This window comes from Scophthalmus maximus, chromosome 8 (genome assembly GCF_022379125.1).
Source record: "Scophthalmus maximus strain ysfricsl-2021 chromosome 8, ASM2237912v1, whole genome shotgun sequence".
NCBI lineage: Eukaryota > Metazoa > Chordata > Actinopteri > Pleuronectiformes > Scophthalmidae > Scophthalmus > Scophthalmus maximus.
Genome location: NC_061522.1, coordinates 15,098,472 through 15,121,358, shown reverse-complemented (window position 1 = coordinate 15,121,358; position 22,887 = coordinate 15,098,472). Strand labels below are relative to the sequence as shown.

The 22,887-nt window shown below is 43.3% G+C and overlaps 1 protein-coding gene across 8 annotated transcripts in view; it reads left to right on the top strand.

Annotated features, from left to right (window-relative positions):
* LOC118312587 (nucleosome-remodeling factor subunit BPTF-like) overlaps positions 1-22,887 on the top strand; it is a 42,142-nt gene extending 19,255 nt beyond the window's left edge. For 3 of the 8 annotated variants that reach the window (XM_047333859.1, XM_047333856.1, XM_047333860.1), the window contains 21 exons: positions 906-1,030; positions 1,511-1,663; positions 1,918-2,068; positions 2,330-2,369; positions 2,718-2,943; positions 3,170-3,319; positions 6,348-6,478; positions 6,897-7,011; positions 7,181-7,380; positions 7,553-7,793; positions 7,999-8,282; positions 8,638-8,751; positions 9,035-9,196; positions 9,888-9,970; positions 12,686-12,911; positions 13,374-13,690; positions 14,201-14,374; positions 14,874-15,066; positions 15,741-15,825; positions 18,035-18,221; positions 20,454-22,887. In XM_047333859.1, coding sequence (XP_047189815.1) covers positions 906-1,030; positions 1,511-1,663; positions 1,918-2,068; positions 2,330-2,369; positions 2,718-2,943; positions 3,170-3,319; positions 6,348-6,478; positions 6,897-7,011; positions 7,181-7,380; positions 7,553-7,793; positions 7,999-8,282; positions 8,638-8,751; positions 9,035-9,196; positions 9,888-9,970; positions 12,686-12,911; positions 13,374-13,690; positions 14,201-14,374; positions 14,874-15,066; positions 15,741-15,825; positions 18,035-18,221; positions 20,454-20,490 — 3,394 coding nt within the window. In that variant the 3' untranslated portion in view covers positions 20,491-22,887. Of the gene's footprint in view, positions 1-905; positions 1,031-1,510; positions 1,664-1,917; positions 2,069-2,329; positions 2,370-2,717; positions 2,944-3,169; positions 3,320-6,347; positions 6,479-6,896; positions 7,012-7,180; positions 7,381-7,552; positions 7,794-7,998; positions 8,283-8,637; positions 8,752-9,034; positions 9,197-9,887; positions 9,971-12,685; positions 12,912-13,373; positions 13,691-14,200; positions 14,375-14,873; positions 15,067-15,740; positions 15,826-18,034; positions 18,222-19,467; positions 20,406-20,453 lie in introns of those variants that run through there. The other 5 variants (XR_007031325.1, XR_007031326.1, XM_047333857.1 and 2 more) reach the window with 5 other exon arrangements.

Here is a 22,887-nt window from a genome sequence, read left to right as displayed (position 1 = left end):
CCCTAAAAAGAACCAAATGAAATATGTAGAAGCTTCAACTTTGAACTTGAGAGTTAAACATTTTTGTTTTATGTACTCTCTTGGTCAGACTGTATCTTTCCCTCAACCAAATGAGCATTTTAAAATTATTTATTAATGATTGCAGCCAGTTGCTCTGTTTCTTTCGTGGAAATGGTCATGAGGAGACAACAACATCTCCACAAGCCTGTTTTTAATCTGCCTCTTCCTGTTCCATGATGCAGAACAACTCACTGGTCAGTGGCACTGCTGTAATTAACTGCATGACACGGGGCAGTGGACGACGGCCAGCAGCCCTCCCATTACCCCACAGCTGTTTTTTCTCCCTTTCAGTTTTCAGCAAAATGTACACAACAGATGTTTCCATTTTCCTGGGGTTTGTTCCAATATATGGCCATATTTATTCCTCTATGAATATGCCGACGGCCATCCATACGCCTGTATGTTCATCCCATTCTCATAACCATGACATCACGGAAACGCCTTAAGGATATCCCTTCAAACTTGGCACAAGCTTTCACTGGGACTCAAAGATGAACTAATTAGATTTTGGTAATTAAAGGTTACTGTAATCTGTGAGCACAGTCATCTAATCTTAATTATGATGACACACTTTCAGGCAAATATTGAATAGGATAAAATGATGACATCTTATTTGAAGAAAGTCAGAGGTTCAGCAACACTAAAACTGTGGAACAGAAGATTGTGATATATTTCCTGCCACATGACTATCTGGTGAAGGTGTGTAGCCGCAAGACGGTAATTCTAGCTGTGATATTTTTTACAGCCGTATAGGTGTGAAGATTTAATCATCACACCACTCTTGGGAAAGTTGTTTACATACAACCACATATGACTAATATTAGAACCTCTGGGTTGTGTTGTAGATATCGCCTGCAGACGGTGAAGTCTCTGGCCGGTGTGAGTCTGATGCTGAGGCTGCTGTGGGCCTGTCTGAGATGGGACGACATGGCCGTCAAACCATCCGCTGCCGTCGGCACCACACGCACAGGTAGAACCCACTGTACTCGCCCAAATCATCAAATAAATTTGTTGTTCATTCTGGGAGCAAGGGAATAAAATGCTCAACAAGTCTAAAAGTAAAATAGGGTGAGTGTGAACTCACCAGCAGCTTTGAGGGTTGAATCAATTGTGTTGTTTGATATATAAGGTATGATATTTACTGCTTTCTTACCTATGAATTTAATGAATTTTCACTTGTATTGTGGATGGATGCAGCTGGTGTTTCCCCAACAATTGAGTTACTCCGTAGAGATTATCAAAGCCCCCTGTTGTTTTCTTCTTTTCGATTACTTAAGATATATATATTTATTCATTAACTTGGGCTCTCATCCTCACCCCCATAGAAACAGGTCAAAATGTCCGTCTGAAAATGAAAGCCTTCAGTCTCATTTGGGTGCCATTGTGTTTATGTTGGAGTGCATTTCCTCCATTTTCTCGGGCTTTCCTCCTCCTCACCATACCAACCCAGCCCTATCCCCACTCATTGCTACAGAGACATCAGATACTGAAATCACCACCACAGAGATCATCAAGCGCCGCGACGTGGGACCCTACGGCATTCGCTCAGAGTACTGCATCCGCAAAATCATATGTCCCCTCGGAGTGCCTGAGACTCCGAAAGGTACGGTGTTTTTGTCATTCTTCACACTGGGGAAAATAGAGTTCAAGATATGAAATACGAATTCAGTGAGGTGTTACATGTCTATCCATCAGTTGTCACGCTCCTTTTTAAACATTTAAACGTTAAAAAGTGAAACCTGTTGTTGACAGCAGAAATATCCAACTGACACGTTTCCTGCTCTGGCTCTCTCAACCATACACAAACATTCAAACCGTTTATTTGTCTTTTAATTTATTAATCTGTCCACATCCCAGAAACCCACACCCCTCAGAGGAAAGGGTTGCGCTCCAGTGCCTTGCGCCCCAAGAAGCCTGAGCCTGCCAAGCAGACGGGCCCAGTGGTGATTGAGACGTGGGTGGCTGAGGAGGAGCTGGACCTATGGGAGATCAGAGCCTTCTCAGAAAGGTCAGAGGTCCAGCATGCAAATGCATTTTAGCATCAATTATGTAATATGTTAGAAGAAAAATTATAAACGGGTTTCACTGCATAGTCTGATATGATCAGGGGTGGAGTGTTAATATTCTTGTAGTGTGAAATGATGCTCAAATGTTTGTTTTTTTAACCTGAGGAAAAAAATGAATGAAAAATATTTTAGGCTGCTGAATATTTCCTTATAACTAGTTTTTGTTGTGTTTGAAGCTTGATATGTTCTTTTTTCTTTTACAGGGTGGAGAAGGAGAAAGCTCAGGCAGCAGAGCAGGCCAAGGCAAGTGTGGTTTAGTTCACTAATCTTTCCACTAATAGCGCAATTTCATCAAAGGCACATGTGTTCATTCTTTAATCAAGATTTTTAACATAATTTTTTTTTTATGTTTCACGTAAGGCCGTTTTCCCCATAGGAAAAAGCTTGGTGGACAATGTTCTTTCTGTGGGATTTACACAATCTTACATTCTTGAGCACTTCATGGCCAAGACAACAGACAATTGATTTATTTCTACTCAATTGGTTGGGCAGCAGACCGGCAAACATCTCAGTCTTTACCACTTCATTGCTACACAAACCAGTTTTTTGGTTCCTGAATTAATGCACTGACTATCTTATTTACCTTTTCAGAAACGTCTCGAGCAGAAACCTGGTTTGGGCACAGCTACTCCAACAGGGACTCCCGCAACATCTGCCATCACACCCAAAGTCATTATCGGTTCATTGACAGGCCAGGGCACGCCCACCACCAAGGTGGTACTGTCCACCAAGATGGGCACCCCCGTCACATTCCAGCAGAACAAGAACTTCCAGCAGTCGTTTGCCACCTGGGTCAAGCAGGGTCAAAGCACACAAGGTAAATCATAGAGGAGGAGGAACTGTAAGCATTAAAGAGACAGGAAATCTGTTGATCTTTTTCTCTTTCATTAAATTTGCAGTTTTCATTCATAGTATGTGAATGTGTTTTATGCGGCTCTGCATGAGAGTATTGGATCAGTTTGGTGATCACCATCGCCAGCGTGTCGGTGGTAGTCTTTTAAGTATTTGTTGTAATGTTTTGTTTTGTTTGTTTGCTTCATTAGGAGCCGGCACTGAGACCACCCTGGCCACATCTGGTGGCCACACCTTCCAGATTACGGGAACGTCGGTGGGTGGAAAGGTATTGACCACGAAGCTGCCTCTGCCCGCCAACAGCAAGATCGTCACAGTCAACGTGCCAACTTCACAAGGAGGTGGGCCAAATTTTTAATAAGTTGCCCTTTTGAGACAAACAGAGCATAAGTTACAGATTTTCAGTGTAAACATGTATTTCCATCTACAGCTGAGACTTTTCAAATGTGTCAAAAGAGCTATATAAGATCTTGCTCAACAATTGCATGTCATTGTTTAAGCAATTTACTGACTACACGCATGGCGCTCTAGAATGACTGAGTGAGCTTTTTTTTAAAATGTTGTTGGTACCAGCTATTGCATGCCCAAATATTTTGAAATCTACTAATTTAACACAAATTAAACAGTCCCCTGTCCTTCATCACCACTGTCAGCGAGCCAACTACACAAGTACTCATTTTCAAATCGCCACATCTTAGACGAACTGTAGAGCTCGAGTGTGCAGATGCTGGCCTCGATTTAACACACTGCTAAATAGACTTTTACTGAATCAGTCACACAGCTGTCACGGTTAGTTTTACCATGGCCCTAATGCAGTTGTGTTTTTCTTTTGCATGCTTGAAATCACACCCGATTTTGAAGCACTTCATTTAGCCTTGTTCCAGACCTCAGAATCCAAGCCCACATCCCCGATTACTGAAGTGTTTTACCACTGACCTCTTCTGTTTCAGTTTGTCTTTAAGTGATGTTATGAGGATACCCTGAAACATAATTAAATCATAGAATGAATATAGATAAAAATGATTTCAAGGCCATTCATAATTTTAAAATGTATTTTTCTAATGATAAAAATTTAATTTTAAAGCATCAGGACCTGGTGCTGTCTGCTGTCTGAGCAAGACAGGAAAACGAAGGAGACAATGACATCAACCCCAAACAATAAAAATGTAAAGTTGAGCTTAGTAGTGCCCAATTATAGTAGTGAGCTTGTGCTTTTATTGAACCTTTTGTCCCCTCTGGTCGCAGAGGTAAAAGGTGCTACGGTCTGAGAAGCAGCCAGTCCTTCGCTGTGTTTTGTGCTACTGTGGCAGAAGCATGCTCGCACCGCCCCTATTGTGGTGCCCATTATTTGCCAGCCTCATGAGTCAGCAGCTTAGTTTGGCGTGACACATCATGTCTGGTTGTGTCTTGTCGGCATGGTAATCTAATAGAAAACTGTTATTTTGGTTGGATGGTTTTGGGGGTGGTAGACTTGTGTAGTCTGAGGTTCTAAATCCGGACTGCGGATTCAGAATTGGAGAATCTCGAGTGAGGTGCTTTTTAACTTTTTCTTTTTTGAATTTCAATATTGACACCGCAGATGACGGCGAAGGTTTGTACTGAGCACCTCCAGGACTGTCTGTGGTCCTGTCAAGTTATCACAAGATGTATACTGCTCAACACATGTACTAGTTGGTCGGATATGTTGACAGGCTCCATTAAAGCCACTGACCATTCTTGTGTGGGTCAGATTCAGTATTTAGTAGTTCAAATATAAAAAAGCTGCTTTTTAAAGACAAAATATATGTCTCATTCAAACTTTGACAAGAAATACACTGAATATGACAGTTTAATCTGGACATTGCAGAACCTTTCAAGACGTCATTAAGTTATATATATATATATATATATATATATATATATATATATATATATAGATTCATTTTGTACAGGTTTTAACCCTTATAACTGCTGCTTTCCTGCTTTATCCTTTTTTCATGCTAACTGAAAAGAATGAAACGAAAGGTGGTGCCATTAATAATAGTTCCTCATCATAACACAATCAATGGATTGTTTAATACATACATGCAGTCACCAGATAAAGAGAAAGATATTCACTATGGATATGAAGAAAGTGACTTTTTTTCTTACCTTTGAAGTTACTATGAAGGAGAAACTAAGTTCAGGTGGAGTGTAGCCATTTAATGGACATGTGTATTTATCCAGCATGACTGTTGGGTGCCCTGTTTGTTTTGGAAGGGCTTAAGGAAGTTAGGGAGGAAAACAAGTTTACCCTGAGGTCTGCTTCCCAGACAGTTAGCCCTCTATAGTGGGACTCCATTTTTCTTTTTTCCCTCCATTTTTTTTGAATCAAAGTAGACCTCTCCTCTCACCGGAGTCCCAACTCCCCGACCTCTCCAAACAGCCAGGCCATAGAAACAAGTGTTTGATGTGTGTGACCGGAGCAGCTACTCCCCAGGTCTTACGACTGGATTTAACGTCCCTGTTTGAAGAGGGAAACCCTTGATGTATAGGTTTACCTGCGTGGTTGCGGTTGAAAAACCGCAGCAACAAGGCAGCAGAGGAAAAAGAGCTTCACTCTCTTGGTCTTCATTTCTGCCATCAGCTTCACGTGAGCTCATGAAGGCACAGAGCCTGGTGAACAAATATGAAACGCTCCCTTTGTCCGATTTAAAGTTTTAAAAAGTAGGATCTGAATTCATGCATAATTTATGAGGGGGTCAGATATGTTGGGGGAAACCCAACTAAGCTTTCAGGGAGCCTTTGAAGATTTTGTTTACCTGCTCAACTAATATTTACCACTGCTGTGATCAAAAGCCGGACATCTAGCCAGGAGAGAAGCCCACAAATAATGTGTTGAGTTGTGTCAATGAAGGACCTCTGTACTACTGCCCACTGCTAACATGCAAGCATGTAATTGTATTAGAGGTGTTTGAGCAATTTGAAATGTGTTGGTGGATGTGTTTGCTGTAATAAAAGGCAGGTATTTGACGAACAAATATCACAAGCTCTGAAAATATAAGTTGACAAACTTTCCTACAGAAATACACGGTTGTATCTTTAAATTGCAATCTCAACCCTGTCAATTCTTTAAACTTGAAAGCTGCATGACCTCTCCCTTCCTTGCAGCATTGTCCTGTTTACCTCTTCCTTCAAACCACATCTGTCTCCAATGCCATTTTGTGTCATCGCTCAAATATTTCTCCTTGTTCTTTTCATATCTTTCTCCTCCAGTTATGAGTTAATCTTACTTGAGAAGCGGCTCCCCGTGAAGCCTTCCTTCACCCCACCCCTCTCCTCATGCGTCTTTCTTCACATTTCTTCACATTTGTTTAATCTGGTGTCTCTCTGCTCCTCTCGTCTTTGCAGGTGTGGTTCAGCAGAAAGTGTTGGGTATCATCCCATCCAGCACGGCGGGCGGCGCCCAGACCTACACCACATTCCAACCACGCACTACCACGCTCAACATCAGGCCCAACACCCCAGGCGCCCAGCAGCAGGTACGTCTGCCTTCTCTCTGTCTTGAAGTATCCATAAAGGAGCTTATATATGATCAGTGTTGTCATCCTCACATGCTCACAATAGAAATATGGATATTTCTACTTCCCTTCTTTTCCATCTTTTGCTTTTTTCTTTGATGTGGTTGTCATTGTGTTTTTCTACTGTTTGCAAAAATCTCCCTCATTACTGTTTCTGTTGCCTTTCTACTTTTTCTGTTCATTAATTTTTTTAACCATAGATGTACATATTGTGTATATTTGTATTTATTTATATAATTCTATGTCGAAAGCAAGTCTCTGTTTTTTTGTGTGTGACACTTATCATAGACCTCACTTTTATGTCAATCTGACAGTTTATGGAAGGACTTGCTGGCTTTGAAATATTACTCATAACATCTTGATGAAAATATCCTTCTAGGTTCTGACAACGAGTACTCAGATCCGTCCAGGAATGACCGTGATCCGAACCCCGATCCAGCAGACAGGACCCATGGGAAAGACGATACTTCGAACACCTCTCGTGGTCCAGCAAGGTAATGAAGAGAGTGCTTTTTATTTTAACAAAGCACAACTTACCCACTGGCAGCCAATTGAGTTGCTGCCATTTTAAGTGAGTATGTCTGTTTATGAGTGTCGGTGAGCCTCTATGGCTACATGTGTGTGTTGCTTGTATTTTTAATTTGCCACACCTCTCTCTTCCAGGTCAGGGTGGCCAGCAGGTAGTGACGCAGATCATTCGAGGGCAGGCAGTTTCCACTGCAATATCTGGTGCCAGCCCTGTTGCCACTGTTACCGGCCAGGGGGCAGCCAGCTCCGCTGGGCAGACTCCACCCGGCACCCCACGGGCACAAGGGCAAGGCCAGGTTAAACTGACCATGGCACAGCTCACCCAGCTCACACAGGTTAGTGATAAATCATTTTCAAATAAGATCAATAAGATCACTCTAAAATTACTTACGCAAATGACGATACATCACAATTTCTCACTTCAACCATTTTATTCTTTATTAAACTGAACTGTTCAGATTTATTCCCCTTTTAACAAGCTTCTCCTCTCCTCCCTGCCTTCCCTAGAAGCAGCAGGCCGTGTCAGGTGTGGATCGGCAGGCTGGTGTTGGTGGTACCCAACAGGCTCTGACGGTGATGGTTCAGGGCCAGGGCCAGACCACCGGCCAGCTGCAGGTCATACCACATGGGGTCACCGTCATCCCAGGACCTGGGCAGCAGCTCATGCAGGCGTCATTGCCCAACGGCCAGGTGCAGCGCTTCCTCTTCACCCCATTGGCCTCAGCTGCCACACCCACGTCAAGCACAGGTACAACACAAAACAAGCAAGGACGACCTGACTGTTAACCATTGTAGGACAGATTATCCAACTGTCCATTTTGAATACGTTGTTTCTACTGAGGGAAGTTTTGCTACTTTTTGCATTTGAAAAATCATAAAAAATCTGGAAGACCGCTGAGTTTAGTTCCCGTCACAGATCCAATTTTCTGAACATTCCCTCCTCGTCTTTCCAGCCAACGCAGGTCCCGGTCAGCCCAACTCCACCTGTACCAAAACCCCAGCCCAGCCTGCCCAGCAGGCAGCAGCCCCCATTCAGGCAGGGGCGCCTCCACTGGCCACCACCAGCAGCCCCACCTCAGCCACCCCACAGGGCCAGCTGCCACCTCAGACGCAGGCCCACATGCCCATCCAGTCGCCCACCTCGCTGCAGGTTAAAGCACAGGGAGGAACATCCCAGCTGCAGCTGCAGCAGACGCCTCAGCTCATCAGCGTGTCTGGACTGCAGCAGCAGGTACAGGTAGGATTAGCAAAGAGACGGTGGATCGTAGAAGTTAACCATAATCTCAGTCCCCAAACTGAAGAAGGTCAAACTGCTCGGTGTGCAGCAGTAGGAGACTTTACTGTGTCATGCACCGTCACTAGCTCTGCCGTAGTGGTCAAAATGCTCTCACTGATCAAACTAGTAAACCCAGATCATGTGAACTGCTAGTTGAATCTATCCAGCCATTCATAAGTTTCTTGTACAGACGATGTCTGGTCTTTGACCTATGATGTAGCTGACAGTGTGACCCAACCATCCAAATAAATGCTTTATATAAATGTACAAGCGATTTTCTTTTCAGATTTCTTACATTTGTGTGTCATGTCTGCAGGTGCTGGCCCAGCTGCAGGCCCAGCAGGGTGGAGGCTCTCTGCCACAGCACATCAAACTGCAGCTTCCTATCCAGATACAACAAACTGGGACCACCTCAGCTCAGGGCGGACAGGTAATGAAGCGAGCCTGCTAAACCCAACTGAACTTTTTATAAAGCCTCACTAAAGGGTTTTTAACACAGTAAAATCAGGGTACAACAAATTAGAAAAATGGGGTTTTTTTTGATTCCAAACAAAACTGAATCCTGCCCCTCCTGCTTCATCTCTACATCTGGTCTGGTTTAACTGCAATATTTACCAAAACCAGAAAGCGTTTCATTTTAATGTAGGCAATTTAAATGTATCCAACATTAGTAGAGAGCATGGAATGATCTTCTCTCTATGCTGTCTGCACAGATTGGGAACGTGGTGACCATCCAGGCAGCTTCTGTCCAGGAGCAGCTGCAGAGGATCCAGCAGCTCAGAGAGCAGCAGCAGCAGAAGAAGAGACAAGCCGCAGAAGCCAAGAGAGAGCAAGCCCTCAACTCGGCCAGCCAGAGCGACATCATTCAGAAACAGGTGTGTATGTGCATGTGCATGTGCTCAGGAAGCCACCGGAGCCCGGTCATCCATCTCTGTCCACAGCCCTCTGTCTCACTGCCATCAGTACATAAACAGTCACCATCCTCCAACATCCAACCCTCCACGAAGACTGGGTTTGTTTTAACTACCTCGCCCCGCGTCTGTTTGTTGGGTTTAATCTAGCCAATGCTACTGTGTGTGTGTACTTACTATACTACTGCATACAGTATGTGTGCATACAGCATGAGTGCATGTATGTTTCAGGCTTTTCTACTTGCATGTTAACATACTTTCAACTGGTCATATTTTAATAATAATCATATTTTATTGCTCATCCAAAGCAGCAAAGTCACCATTTTTGCCACTTTCTGATATGTGATATGAATATGGTCTTTATTCACCAGTATAGTCATTTCCTATCAATAATGTTAATAACTTTTTTTCTGGAGTGACTCTGTAGCCGTATGTTTAGGGCGTATACACCCTGAACAGCAGGTCCCCAGGTCGACTCCGGGCCGGTCGGACCATTTACTCCTCTAATCTCTCACCCTGCTTTCCTGTCTCTCCTTCGCCGTCTCTAAGGCAAAAGGCCGAAAAACATACATGAAAAATATTGGAAAAGCTGTAAATATCTTTTCTTTTGTTAAACGCGGTTTGTTCTGACGTCTCCCTGCGTTGTGTGTTTCAGGTGGTGATGAAACAAAACGCTGTGATCGAGCATCTGAAGCAGAAGAAGACCATGACGCCAGCAGAGAGAGAAGAGAATCAGAGGTTAGTCTCCAAAACTTGTTGCTGTGAGTTTGTGTGAATATGTAGGCTTGATGTTTTGCTTTGTATTCAGAGGTTTATGCTGAAGGGTTCAGAGCCGTTGGAGGAGTTAGAGTTTCCTCACTGATCAGACTACACACACTGTGGCAATATGTTTTTGAAGCAGCAAGCTATAACGGAATAGAAAAGGTGTTTAGGGTCATTATCTATGGAACAGTCCTGCTTCTTTGAATTGATGCCGTCTTCATATAGAACTGTAACCTCACCACTCCTGTACACAGCCTGTACACTGTCCTCTCCTCACTCCGCTTGACTCCGGTTCAACACCACACTGGGAGGTACGACACAGCATGGGAACCTTAGGGTGTGTAACCACCCACAGTTGTACGCCCTCACTGTGACCCTACAAACATGAACACAAAGACAAATCATTTATCATTTATAAATGAGAGGAGTTGTACAATAAAAACCAAAAGAGGATCTAAAGGCCTTCACTCATTTGGGGAGATGTAGTAAGTAACATTTTATATAAACAAGCTTTCAGCTTGTCATATCTATTTTCTTTACTTCACAAATTAAGCAGTCTAACTTCTTCTATATCACAAGGATTGAATCTGAGATATTGATAGTCTGTGACATTGCAAGAGCCAGGACTTCTTCTTGTCAGTGGGCCAGGCAGGTACTGTAGTTCCCAAGACACTCGCTGAAGACCCAGAGTGATGGAGCCTTAATAGCAGAGATGTTTGTTGGCTCACTTTTACCATTTATGTTTTATTATGAATGAAAGGTTCGGGCAGCTCCTACTTCTGTAAACAACCAAATAAATGTATGAAATTAAAACAAAGTCTTATTCTGCTGCAGATAGTTTAGACTCTGACCTGCAGTTGACTCCGACAGCCCTTATGTCCACAGACGGTGTGTCAACACTGCCCATTCACACAGACCTGAAATACCAAACCCAGACTGCCGTGACATCACTACAGCCACTCTGTCTGCTGTCCGTCTCTCTGCTTACTTTCCATCCATTTTCCATTTCTTCATCAAAACACAAATTCTTATTACCTGGAACTCGTTTGCATCTCCTGTTTCATTTGTGTGTGTCCTCGGCGTGTGCAGTGTGTACTTCCTGTAGGAACCCTGGCCCATCTTTGACCTCAGCAGCCATGGGCGTGTTTGTGTGTCATTCACACAAACATGCCCTGAACGAGGCACTCGGAATGATTTTCAATCTTAGTTGTGAATGTTGGCGAACACAAGTGAACACATGGTAGATGTAGAGCCATAAGTTAACCTTTTTGTTACGTACAAAAACGAGACAAATGGAAGGGAGGGGAAAGAGTGGACAAAAAGGACGACAATGAGGCCTCCTCATGGCAGATTAGGACCAATGTGTTAGACAGTGTCTCGGTCTCCACCAGCAGCATCAAACACCAAGTGAGCAAATACCTTTCATCTCTCCAGGAGAGACTTGTCGGACACTTGTAGTATCAATGCCAAGGCCAAAGGTTTTTTGTTTTCATGATGGTAAAACCCCTTGATAAGACACTTTTCTCTCATTTGTATGCCTCATACAGACACTTGGTCTGTGTTATATGCATGTCTTTCTCCCATATTTTTATTATTCTTCTTAATATTTCTTTTACTATTTCCTTGACCACAACACAACCCTCAATCCCCCTCTGCATTTGTTTGTTTTGTTTTTTTTTGCTTGAGTTTGGGCGTGTATGACCTGTCCTCCTGTTCCTGTGTTTACAAGAACAGTGTAGCTTCACAGTCGTCCTCTATCTGTCCATCTCTCACCGCAGCTCTCTTCCGCCTCTCAGCTCCCAGCTACTCAACGAGTCTCATACAAATAAAGACTAGACGACCAAACAACCCTAACATCTGTAAGACAGGTGGCCCACTAACACATCTGGGGGGCGAGGAATGATGGCACAATTTAGTTTTTAGGAAGTAGCCATTGGATTTGTGTTCATAATTTGTTTTTGGAAGTTGAACTCATTTATCCGCCAAAGCATTTCCGAGCGGAATTAGTAGAAAACGTTGGGAAAAGCAAGCTGTCTTTTTTGGAGTGGAGAACAGAAAGATACAAGAAAAGTCCAGAGCCAGAGTCAAACCAAAGGACTTTGTAGTTACACAGCTCATACAACTGAGCCACCAGAAAGCCTCAAGGACCATTGCTGAGAGAAACGCTCTCATTGTTCGTTGACACGAACTGCCATTTCTTACATGTGCAAAGATAGATGTTCACATTTTTCAAGAAGCCAGTTGTCATGCAGCTTGCACTTTCTCAAACATTGAGGCATTGTTTGGCTTCAGATTCAACTCCTCCCACCGGTGTGACAGAGGGATTACTTTCTTCCTCTGTGATTTTGACTGCACTGGCTTTCTGAATTCAAGATTGAGATATGTGATAATCGTTTCCCTCCCTGCTCTTTCATCCTTCTCCTCTCTCTCAGCAGGAATATTATTTTATTACTTTTATTCCTTTAAAATACCCATAATGAACCACAGCCCTATCTTCACCTGGGTACTAGATTCAGTAGGACAGAGCTGTTTTATAGTTTGACTATGATTTTTACTGCATTCAAGGGGCCATTTATCCCCAACTTACTCACTTTACTATTCTATACAATATGCTTTTATGATTTAGTGCAACTTTCCAGAGTCAGTGAGAAAACATTTTCTTTTCCTTTCTCCTCTTTTGTGTCTGTTCAGGATGATCGTATGCAACCAAGTGATGAAGTACATCCTGGACCGGATAGACAAGGATGACAGGCAGGCGGCCAAGAGGAGGAAAAAAGAGGAGGTGGTGGAGGCGAAAAAGAGGCTGGCCAATGCCAGCAAGCTCTCCTCGCTCCTTTACCGGCACAAAGAGAGCCTCAAGATGGAGATCCTGAAGAAGCGAGCACTTCTTGACAAGGAGCTGCAGCTCGAGGCCCAGGTATGGAGGAAGAGGGGCAGGGACATAACAGCAGAAAAACGGGAGTGAAATCTATGCCTTTTCGACTAATATGCAAATTACACATTTTTTTAAAAATTAAAAAAGTTTCACATGTCTGGAAAAACTGGAAACTTTTTGGCCATTTTATTTATTTTTTATTTTTAAAACAGTGGGAAATTAGAGAAATAGTACAATGTCCTAAAAAACATTGTCATCCCGCAAACAAAAAGGTTTGATTAAATCACCTACAAAGGGATTTGACAATGTTCTGGAAAGTGTTTTTTTTTAAAGTGGGAACTCTCAAGGGGTTTCAAATGCTAAGAATAATTTTTCAACAAAATGACAAATGTATGGTATAATGATGGCAACTCTTTAAAACATAATTGAACAGAAATGAATGAATCCAACTCCTGCTCTCTCTCTGTGTTTTGACCCCGCCTGTCATGACATCACTCTCCTCAGGAGGAGCTGAAGCGGGACCTGTTGCGGATGCGGAGGGAGAAGGAGAGGGCTCAGGCTGCAGCCCACCAGGCAGCGCAGGCCGCAGCGCAGGCCGCCCACAACCAGCAGCAACACACTCTGGTACACGCGCACAGCGCTCAGCACCACCACACCACAGCCGTCACCCCCACGCACAAGAGGAAACGGGAGGAGGAGAGAGAGACCGCGACGTCCGCCAAGTCCAAGAAGAAGAAGATGATCTCGACGACGAGTACCAAGGACAGCAAGAAGGAAATCAAGCTCTACTGCATCTGCAAGACGCCCTATGACGAGACCAAGTATGATTTTCAGTCCCCCGTTACCACCGTCCCCTTTTTTCTATCATCAGTTAAAACATCTCACAAACTCATCTCATACAAATGCATCTTTTTTTAATGCATCTCCTAATTTGGATGAGCTACAAGGTTCTATAGCTATGGTGGAAACACAAAGACAGATGCAAAGTTGTTGTTTTTTTTACTCTAACATTAAGTCCAGATCAAAACATACATTTGCTTTGAATCATCACTGCCCTGATATTAGAGAAGTCGAAGGAAATCATCTGTCATAACTGATGATGCTCTCGTCTGCCAGTTATAGTCACTCTTCTTTAAAAAGTTAACACAACTTGCAATTTGACAAATAAATCATTAAATGAGGCTCACCTTTCAATTTAGATCGAACCTCTCATTCCCAAACTCGGTCGTGAAAAAACACAGCTCTCTTTCAAATATTTCAAAAACTGTGATAAAGTCCATTTGTTGACGCACATCAGTGACAACACTGTTGCATTCTTGTTCTCTCCGAAGGTTTTACATAGGCTGCGACCTTTGTACCAACTGGTACCACGGCGACTGTGTGGGCATCACAGAGAAGGAGGCCAAGAAAATGGACGACTACATATGCTTAGAGTGTAAACGGGGCCAGGAGAGCAGCACGGAGGAGTTGTACTGCATCTGCCAGACGCCGTACGACGAGTCCCAGTAAGCAGCTGCCATCCGAGTGTTTGTGATATAGTGAAAGTTAACACGAGGACACATGTAGCCACTATATGAAGTTATATGCAAAAGCATACTGCTGCGAGTGAAAAATATCAGTAGTAAGACTTTATGAGACATTAAGGAATGAATGGGCGATGTGAAAATATATCCATTAAGTTACTGTCAATGAGAAGATGTATATGTCTCTAACCTCAGTCAGTAGCCGTTAAAATCAGTTAATCTGATTATAAATCAACAGAAAGATGTGTATGTACACATTTATAATCACTTCTACAGCAGTCCCTTCCCAGTTCCTCCATTATCTAACCAATTTTGATGCTTAAAGAAATTGATATTACAGGGCTGTTTTTCCTTCACTACCTTGAGCTCTGCCCTTTCGATCAACAAGTACAATTATTTGCATAGTACATTTCTGAACATTAAATTACAATGCAAATGGCCCCAAATCACTGGTAAACATCAGTGCTTTGTGTCTTCCCAGGTTCTACATCGGCTGTGATCGGTGTCAGAACTGGTACCACGGTCGCTGTGTGGGCATCCTGCAGAGCGAGGCCAATCACATCGACCAGTACGTGTGCCCGCAGTGTCAGTCGACCGAGGACGCCATGACGGTCTTCACGCCGCTCACCGACAAGGACTACGAGGGTCTACGGAGAACCCTGCGTTCTTTACAGGTAAACGGGAGACTGGCTCACAGTGTGCGGTGCAGTGATGCATAAGGCTTTGTGATAATTAAACAAAAATCAAATGTAATATTATGCTGAAAGGATTTCTAAAAGATCATTTACTATACTACAAGATAATTTGAATGGCATTACACGTAAAGCAGCGATTTACTGTTAAAAAAAAAATTCTGCAATACAAAAAACGTCCTTGTGCCCCAGCTACACAAACGCTCTCCACTAGCTGAAGCAACAGTTCCACTGTAGTGCTCATTTTATCAGCAGCGATGGACCGAACACTAACACGGCTCCTTGTCGCCCCACTACAGTGTAAGAGCAGCAAACAAAAGTGCTCTGTGTGTCTTATCTGATGGGTTCGGCTCCCCTGAGTGCTACTTGGACAGCTGCCCGGCCTCAGCTTTTTTTCTTCTTTTCTCTAGCTTTCCTTTCTTTTCTCTTCTTCCTCCTCCTCCTCTCATTTTCTCCTCCTCCGTGCAGCGGTCTGCATGTACTGTATGTGTGTGAGAGAAAGAGGGGGGGGGGGGGGGGGGGGGACATCTGTGTTGACCCACCTGCTTCCAGTGTCATTTTCCTGGTGTCGTTTGTTTTTCCTCATCGGTTTCAGCTTTCTCAAGTGTCTTGTCTTTCTCTTTATCTTTCTCTCTCGGGCCCTCGCTGCTCCGCAGGCGCATAAAATGGCGTGGCCGTTCCTGGAGCCAGTGGACACGAATGACGCCCCAGACTACTACAGGGTCATTAAGGAACCGATGGGTGAGTGGAGGAAATGTGGAAAGGCCTCGTCCATGTCACACACATAAAACAACAATTGTGACTTCAAGGCTCGTGATTGAATGTTTCCCAGCTACTGCTTGTCCAAGGATATTTGTCAGTTGGCCTCAGATCACACTGGGGTTGGCAGATACTTGTGTACATATGGAGCATATTAACTTTTCTCACGTTTCTACATTGGACGACTCCCAGATGTTTTTCTGAGTGTTATTACTGAGCCACTGATATCCTTCTGAAATCAAATGCTTATCGTTGAGGAACGTCTTGAAATCAAAATTATACACACCTTAAGTACCATACGAGCATTCATATCATTTATTTTCTTGATGTTAACGCTTTTCTCTGGGGTGTGGAATCAAGAACAACCGGGACTGGACTTGGCTGTAATTTCTTGAAGACATTTCACATCTCATCCAAGACGTGAAACGTCTTCAAGAAGCTACAACCAAGTCCAGTTGCTCTTGACTCAACGCCCTAGTGGATAACTATGACCTGGATGAAGGAGAAGCTCCACGGAAAATGAGCTTTCCCTACTTTGGTAATTCATTTTTATCTAAAAGAGAATTGTGGGGAGGGAGACCAAATTAAAAAAAGGTATAGAAAATGTATTCTCCATTGTCCTGGATTGTCTGCAAGCAAGTAAATAGCAAGTGAAATACTGAATATGCTACTATATCTACTTCTGCTCTTCTCTTTTTTTGTATTATCATTAATTTAATATCTTCACATTGTTGGTTTAGCAAAACGAGCGACCTGGCAACTTCTATTACAGACATGATAGATGATCAGTGGATTAATAAAACGTTCATGTTAATTGATAATGAAAATAATCACTAAAATTGCATCCTTAGATTATATCACACAAAATAAGTATTGCACATAAAAATATGAAAGGAAATCCCAGTGTCAATGTCGGTGATGCAGCCAATATTTTCTAAATGTGCCGCCCGTCAAACATCCTTTGTGGACTGGCCTCATTCATTTTAATGTTCTCAGCACAAGTCACTCACTGAATGAGTCAGACTGGGATTGGGAGCAGTCTAGATAGAATTGCCTCAGTTGAACCGTTTTCATTTTCTAATTGCTTTAGGCAGTGGAGGTAACACCCGGCCTCTGTATCTTACACATTAAAGCTCAGCTGCCAGGAGGCCAGTGGGGAGGAAGCCCTCCGACTCAGATCAAACCCACCTGGTAAACGGGGACTTTGGTCAACGGGGCTTTTTTTTTTAACTTCCATCCAAACAAACCATTAATGAGCGGGTCCCGGTCTGCTCTGCCGGTCTTCGCCGTGGAAAGGGACCAGCCCCACACACGGCTCCTGTTGGCCCGGTCCTGGAAACTCTCGCCCTTCCCTCTCGCTTCCACCGCAAGAAAAAGACCTTGTTGATTTTCAAAAAAATAGAAAGAGCATGTTGCTGGTGTAGCGGCAGCCGCTGGTGGTTCTTGGAGGGTTTTGAGAAGAAATCTGATGACAGAGAAGAAGGAGGTCTTTGATATTGACCATGAGGTTCGTCAGCCCCTGGCCAGCTGGGTGGGGGTTAAGGGGGTTAAGAGTGGGATATGTTTGTTTGAATCGTAGCCCCGGGGACAGCGTGCAGAGCAACCCACCGGCAGCAGCAGATTATATGAAGCCTCGCCTGTTGCCAGTTAGCTTCCTCACCAACTCAATCGTATTTTGCTCAGTTTTAAACGTGATTCAACCAGGTTAGTTGCACTGAGAAGCTCCTTTTCCACGGAGAGCCAGACTGATGCTCATCGGACTCTCAGAGGTTCCACTCGTTTTGTGCGGATTTGTTCTTTCTCAGGGATAATGATGCTCTCCTCAGGAATGTCAAATCGGTCAGATCTCAGTTTCTCGTCCGAAAGGCTGAGGAGATCGAGGTTAAAGCTGGCACACAATCTGGATTTTTACTGTCACATATAAAGTGACGAACTGTGCTCACAGGAAACATATTTGAACGTGTGACAACGACATGCCACATGGGCTGCAATTACTCTGAAGCAGGCATGCTGATGAGAGGAACCGAGTTGATTAGACGAGCCGTTTATCTGCTGCTGCTTCCGCATTTGTCTCCGGGGAGATCGAGCAATTAAATTTGTATGGCCTGTTTCATTTTGTTTCTTTCCTATTACATACTGCACATGCAATCATTAACCAAACTTCTCCTTTTTTTCAACCCCCTTTTCTCAGACCTTTCCACCATGGAGGAGAGGCTACAGAAGCGCGAGTACGTGAAGCTCACCGAGTTTGTAGCAGACATGACCAAAATCTTCGATAACTGCCGCTACTACAACCCCAGTGACTCGCCCTTCTACCAGTGTGCCGAGGTTCTGGAGAACTTCTTTGTCCAGAAGCTCAAAGGCTTTAAAGCCAGCAGGTAAGGCGGTGGCAGTGAGGAGGAGGAGGAGGATGATGATGATGATGATGATGATGATGATTAGAAAAAGAAAGACAAAATAGCAGCAGCAGAAATGGAGAGAGTTAAGCCCCCGACTGGGAGACATCCACGATGTGGAATGTAACGTCCTTAACAACAAGTCACTAGCGGCTCTAGCTGTGCTGTCTTGTAGCCGACTGAGCCCAGACCTCCCTGGAGGTTCGGTGGACACAGGCCTTCTCCAGAAAGGTCAATAGAATATTAACTCTCATGTAAAAACACATTGTCCTTCTTCTCTTTGATTTCCTGGGTCACCATCCTGTGTCTCTTCCAGGCCTTTCTGTCATCTTCTGTATTTTATATATATTATTTTATTATGATGGGGGGTGGGGGGGTGATTGAATGCTCATGAAACCAGCAGACTCGTTCTGTCTCCGGAAACAAATCAAGATAAGACAGCGATGAGGATTAAAACCCTCCGCAGATGTTTGAATTTCAAAGTCATGTATTACGTTTTTCAATGCCTCACTCTTTTTTTGCACTGTGGAAGTGATACATGCTTTTGCCGCCAAGAGCTCTTTTTTTCCCTCTCTCTCTGCACAGTATGAGCTTTCAGTCACACCCTCGCTCCATCTTGGCGGGATCTTCATTTCACACACATTCAGTTCTCAGTCAGCTGATTTTACACCTACAACAACATGTCGGCCCTGCGCTTTCACCGAGTAATCAAAGTGCATTTTCTGCCATTGTTTGACGTTTTTAGAGGACAAATGTTCAGGCCTATTTGGTTTCAGGCGAGTTAAAGACATCATACAAATTTCGACATTGTTGAACCCACAGAACTACTTATACTATCTAGTGCTTGGTTGTGTCTGTGAACTCACCTCACTGCATTGCCCTCACTGCGGTGTGTGATTTGCTTTTGGTGGATGCAAACTACAAGATTTTTTAAATATATATATATATATATATATATATATATATAAGTATAGCCGCAGTTTGAATAATTTCATACATGTGTACAGTGGTTTGCTTTAGCTTTACTTAACTGATTATTTTCATTTACTGAAGTTGAGCGTTTTAGCTCTGATGTTCAATAAGTTGAGATATTCTTGTGGTTTGCATCCAGCTCTTTGTGCATAAAACAGTGATGTGCTTCACCCGCATGTATTTACACCATCCATTCTCCCTCCCCCTCTCTCTCTTTCTCTCCCCGTCTCCCTCCCCCCCTCTCCCTCTCTTGCAGATTGTGATGTCAAACTCCTGGGTGCCGGGGTCACTCTTAAAACAAACAAAAACAATTTGCTCTCCTGGGTTATTGCTGTTTTACAACAGCATTCAAAACTTTGTAAGAAAGTGCATATAAGCCACACTGTATGTGTGATCCTTTTTTTATTTTATAAGCAACGGAAAGAAAAAAAAAACGTTTCTACTGTCTGATAATGGCAGCCATGTTGGTTACACAAAGCATCCTAGGGAAAATGTATTTTCGTACACTTCTTGCAACAGATGACCGATATTTTATGTCTGAGTTGGATATAAATGCAGAATAGTTTCCTTTTCTCTTTCTCGAGATTCTGTTTTGAAAAAAAATCAAAGTTATTGATTTTTATCGTGAAATCTGACTTAAGCTCCCCAAACACAGATATAACTTATCTTTTAATTTGACAGCTGTTGTTTATTGTACCGGTCACAAATTGCTGCAGCAGAACTTTTTTACCTCATTTCTTAGCTGACAACTTTTTTTAAAAAGCCTGCCACATTTATTAGTTTCTTTTTATCGGCTGTACTCGTGTATAATGTTGTTTTATGTGCATATTTTTTTGTTTTTGTGAAGGACTATTTCTATGTTCTCAAGGAAATAATTGTAGGAACTGTAAAAAAAAAAAAAAGAAAAAAATAGATTGGAGAAAAAACTAGTTTAGCTTTCCTGTTCTAAATATGGCGAGCTCGGCGGTCTCCAGGTTTTAAAAAGGGCCTTGTATATAGAATTTCTTGGGCCCACATCGCATCATATACTTCAATAGAATTTCACCAACATGGCTGCTTGGTCTATGTCAAAGTGTCTGACCCACTGGCATCCAATACTGTTTTTTGTTTTGTTTGTTTGGGGGTTTTTGTATTTCCCTTAGTGCATATTTTTGTCATATTGTAAAGCTTTTAATAAAAAAAAAGAAAAGAAAACAATGTTTTCCAACTGTTTCTTCCTCCTCTCTTTGCCCGTCTCTGTAGGTCTCATAACAACAAGCTACAGTCAGCAGCCTCTTAGCTCCCTCCTAACAAAAAAAACAAAACAAGTGTCAAAAAGACGAGGAGTGTGGTTTTCCTCTGAACGATTACGCCCTGTGGTCCCGGTCAGGCTGCACCCGAACCTGAGCCCGCTGTCGAGGAGAGCGCACTGCCCGCCGCAAATCAGCGTGCAGTGGCGTCAAAGAGCCCGGCCTCGCCTCCCAACACCTGTACTGCCGTGCGAAGGGGGAAAGAAGTGAATTCAAAAGCCCCTTTTTCATCTTAAACATCAGTGGGACAAAGAGAAAGAAGTCCCACCTTCAGACCGGGGACGGGGGCGTCCACAGACACTTGTTTGGCCGCCTGTCTCCTCCCAGCCAGCCGCTCCTACCAGTGCAGCCTGCTCCATGAGAAGACAGATCCGGATGTTGGAGGCACGATGGCAGATGGAACTGACGAGTGGTCTGGTGGGATGTGCAGTGGCAGTCCGATCTCATGGCAACAGCACACACTCTTGAAGAGCCCTGTTCTTTCTGTAGCTGATCACTATTTTTGTGTGTCCTATATAGCAAAGTGTTTCGCTTTGTTCCTCCCGCCCAGAGGTTCAACTTTCATTTAATCCTGTCACGTTTCCATACAGATACAGACATCCAGCATTCAGGCTTCGTCCCCTGCTCCAAGTGGGCACAGTCAACAAGTCCAGAGATGTCCCGGTCGCGCTTCACATGAGGCCTGATATGCAGGATCTGCAGGCTTCACATCCACGGACGGTACCGAGCAGTTCATACCTGAGAGCAGCTTTTTATTTTTGTATGAGCATTCTTTCTCCATCAACAAACTGACCCCAGTGAAACCAGTCCCTCAGGTTCGTCTCCCTGCTCGCAGCGTGAACCAGGCACATAGGATCTGAATATGTCTGTCAATGGTGCATTTCATTTACATTCCCTAATCACAGTGGCCCGGCGCTTGGATTTGTCATGGACGCTAGATGGAAAACTATTATTGTCAAGAGATGACTCTTTGTGTCAGATGAACCTCTCAGTGCGTGGGTGTAGGCAGCGCTCACTCAAAATTAATTCAAGGGACTTTTTTTTTGTCTTAGGGGCTGTGCCGCCTTCACCTTAATTTCCAGAGGGAAACGCCCGGATCATGCCCCTCACACACCCACTGCACCCCGCCCTTCTCTTGACCTTTTCCCATTCTGTGCTTTTCTGAAACTGCAAGTGAAGAACGTTGACGGCTCCTTTGAACTTGACCTTGTCGAAGGTCAAGCAGTAAGGAGAAGAGGGCGTCGAACAAAGGGGAAACTAACACACACACACACACACACACACACACACACACACAGCGTCTCCCTGAAAGCTCCGTGTCAGTTTCTGTCAGTGGCTGAGTCTGTAAGTCTCCCTCCTCTTATCTATCAGCCGCTTCTTCCAGCATATTTCATTGACGTTGACAGGTTGGCTCACATGTGTCTCTCAACTCGCCCTCAAAGCGTGGTTAAGTAATTGGATAATGGACTTTTCCACTCAGCATCAACTCAGTTATGTTGCGGTCCGTGGCAGCATGTCTGGGAGTCAACTCTGAGTGGGGACTGTGGAGTCTTTGTACCGTGGGGTTTGTATGAAAAATTTTATAGCTAAATTTTTTGCATATTTGGGAACATTTTTTGTAACGTGTGATTATACTTTTTATAGGAGGGGGAGCCGTCATGAGACAGTTACATTTGTCTCCAAGCGGATGTTGAAAAACAATTTTTCAAATTAGAAATCAGTCTGAATCAGAAAGTTTTTTTAATTTGTCTCTAGTGTGTACAAGGGTTGAGAGATGATGTAGCTTCTGTCTCCGTTTCTGTTTCTCTTTCACACAAACGTCCGACACTTTGTAATCTGACGATGATGTTTCATCCACTGTTTGTAATCTTTATTGTATATTATTGCTGTCCAAATATGTAGAGATTAAAGATTTTTAGAGCACTAGAAACTTAAATTTTTCACTTTTTGAAACAAGCAACTAAGCCCGCCAGTATATTTTAACTTTTTTTTTCTCTTAATTGAAGTGAACTCTACATTTAGGTGAAATTGCCCTTTATATTAAAAGTGCTGCATATTGTGAGCAAACAGTTTTTGAATTGGTTAGAGTGACACAGTGACTTAACTTGTAAAGAGCTTTACTTTCTTTTGTAAGAAACCAACCAATCAAGCATAACTTCTACATTGACGTTGCATTTCTTGTATTATTTATTCATATCAATGAAAGGTTCTCAAGTTTTGTTTACTTTTTTCTGGGGGTGGGGGAGGGGGGGGGGGGTAATGTTGAAGCAACAAAACTGCAGATTAAAAGTTCTCTATGTTTTTAACAGATTATGGCAACTCTGAAGAGATTCTCTTTTGTACTTGATAGGACATTTCATCCTAGATAAAGTAATGTTTTGACACCA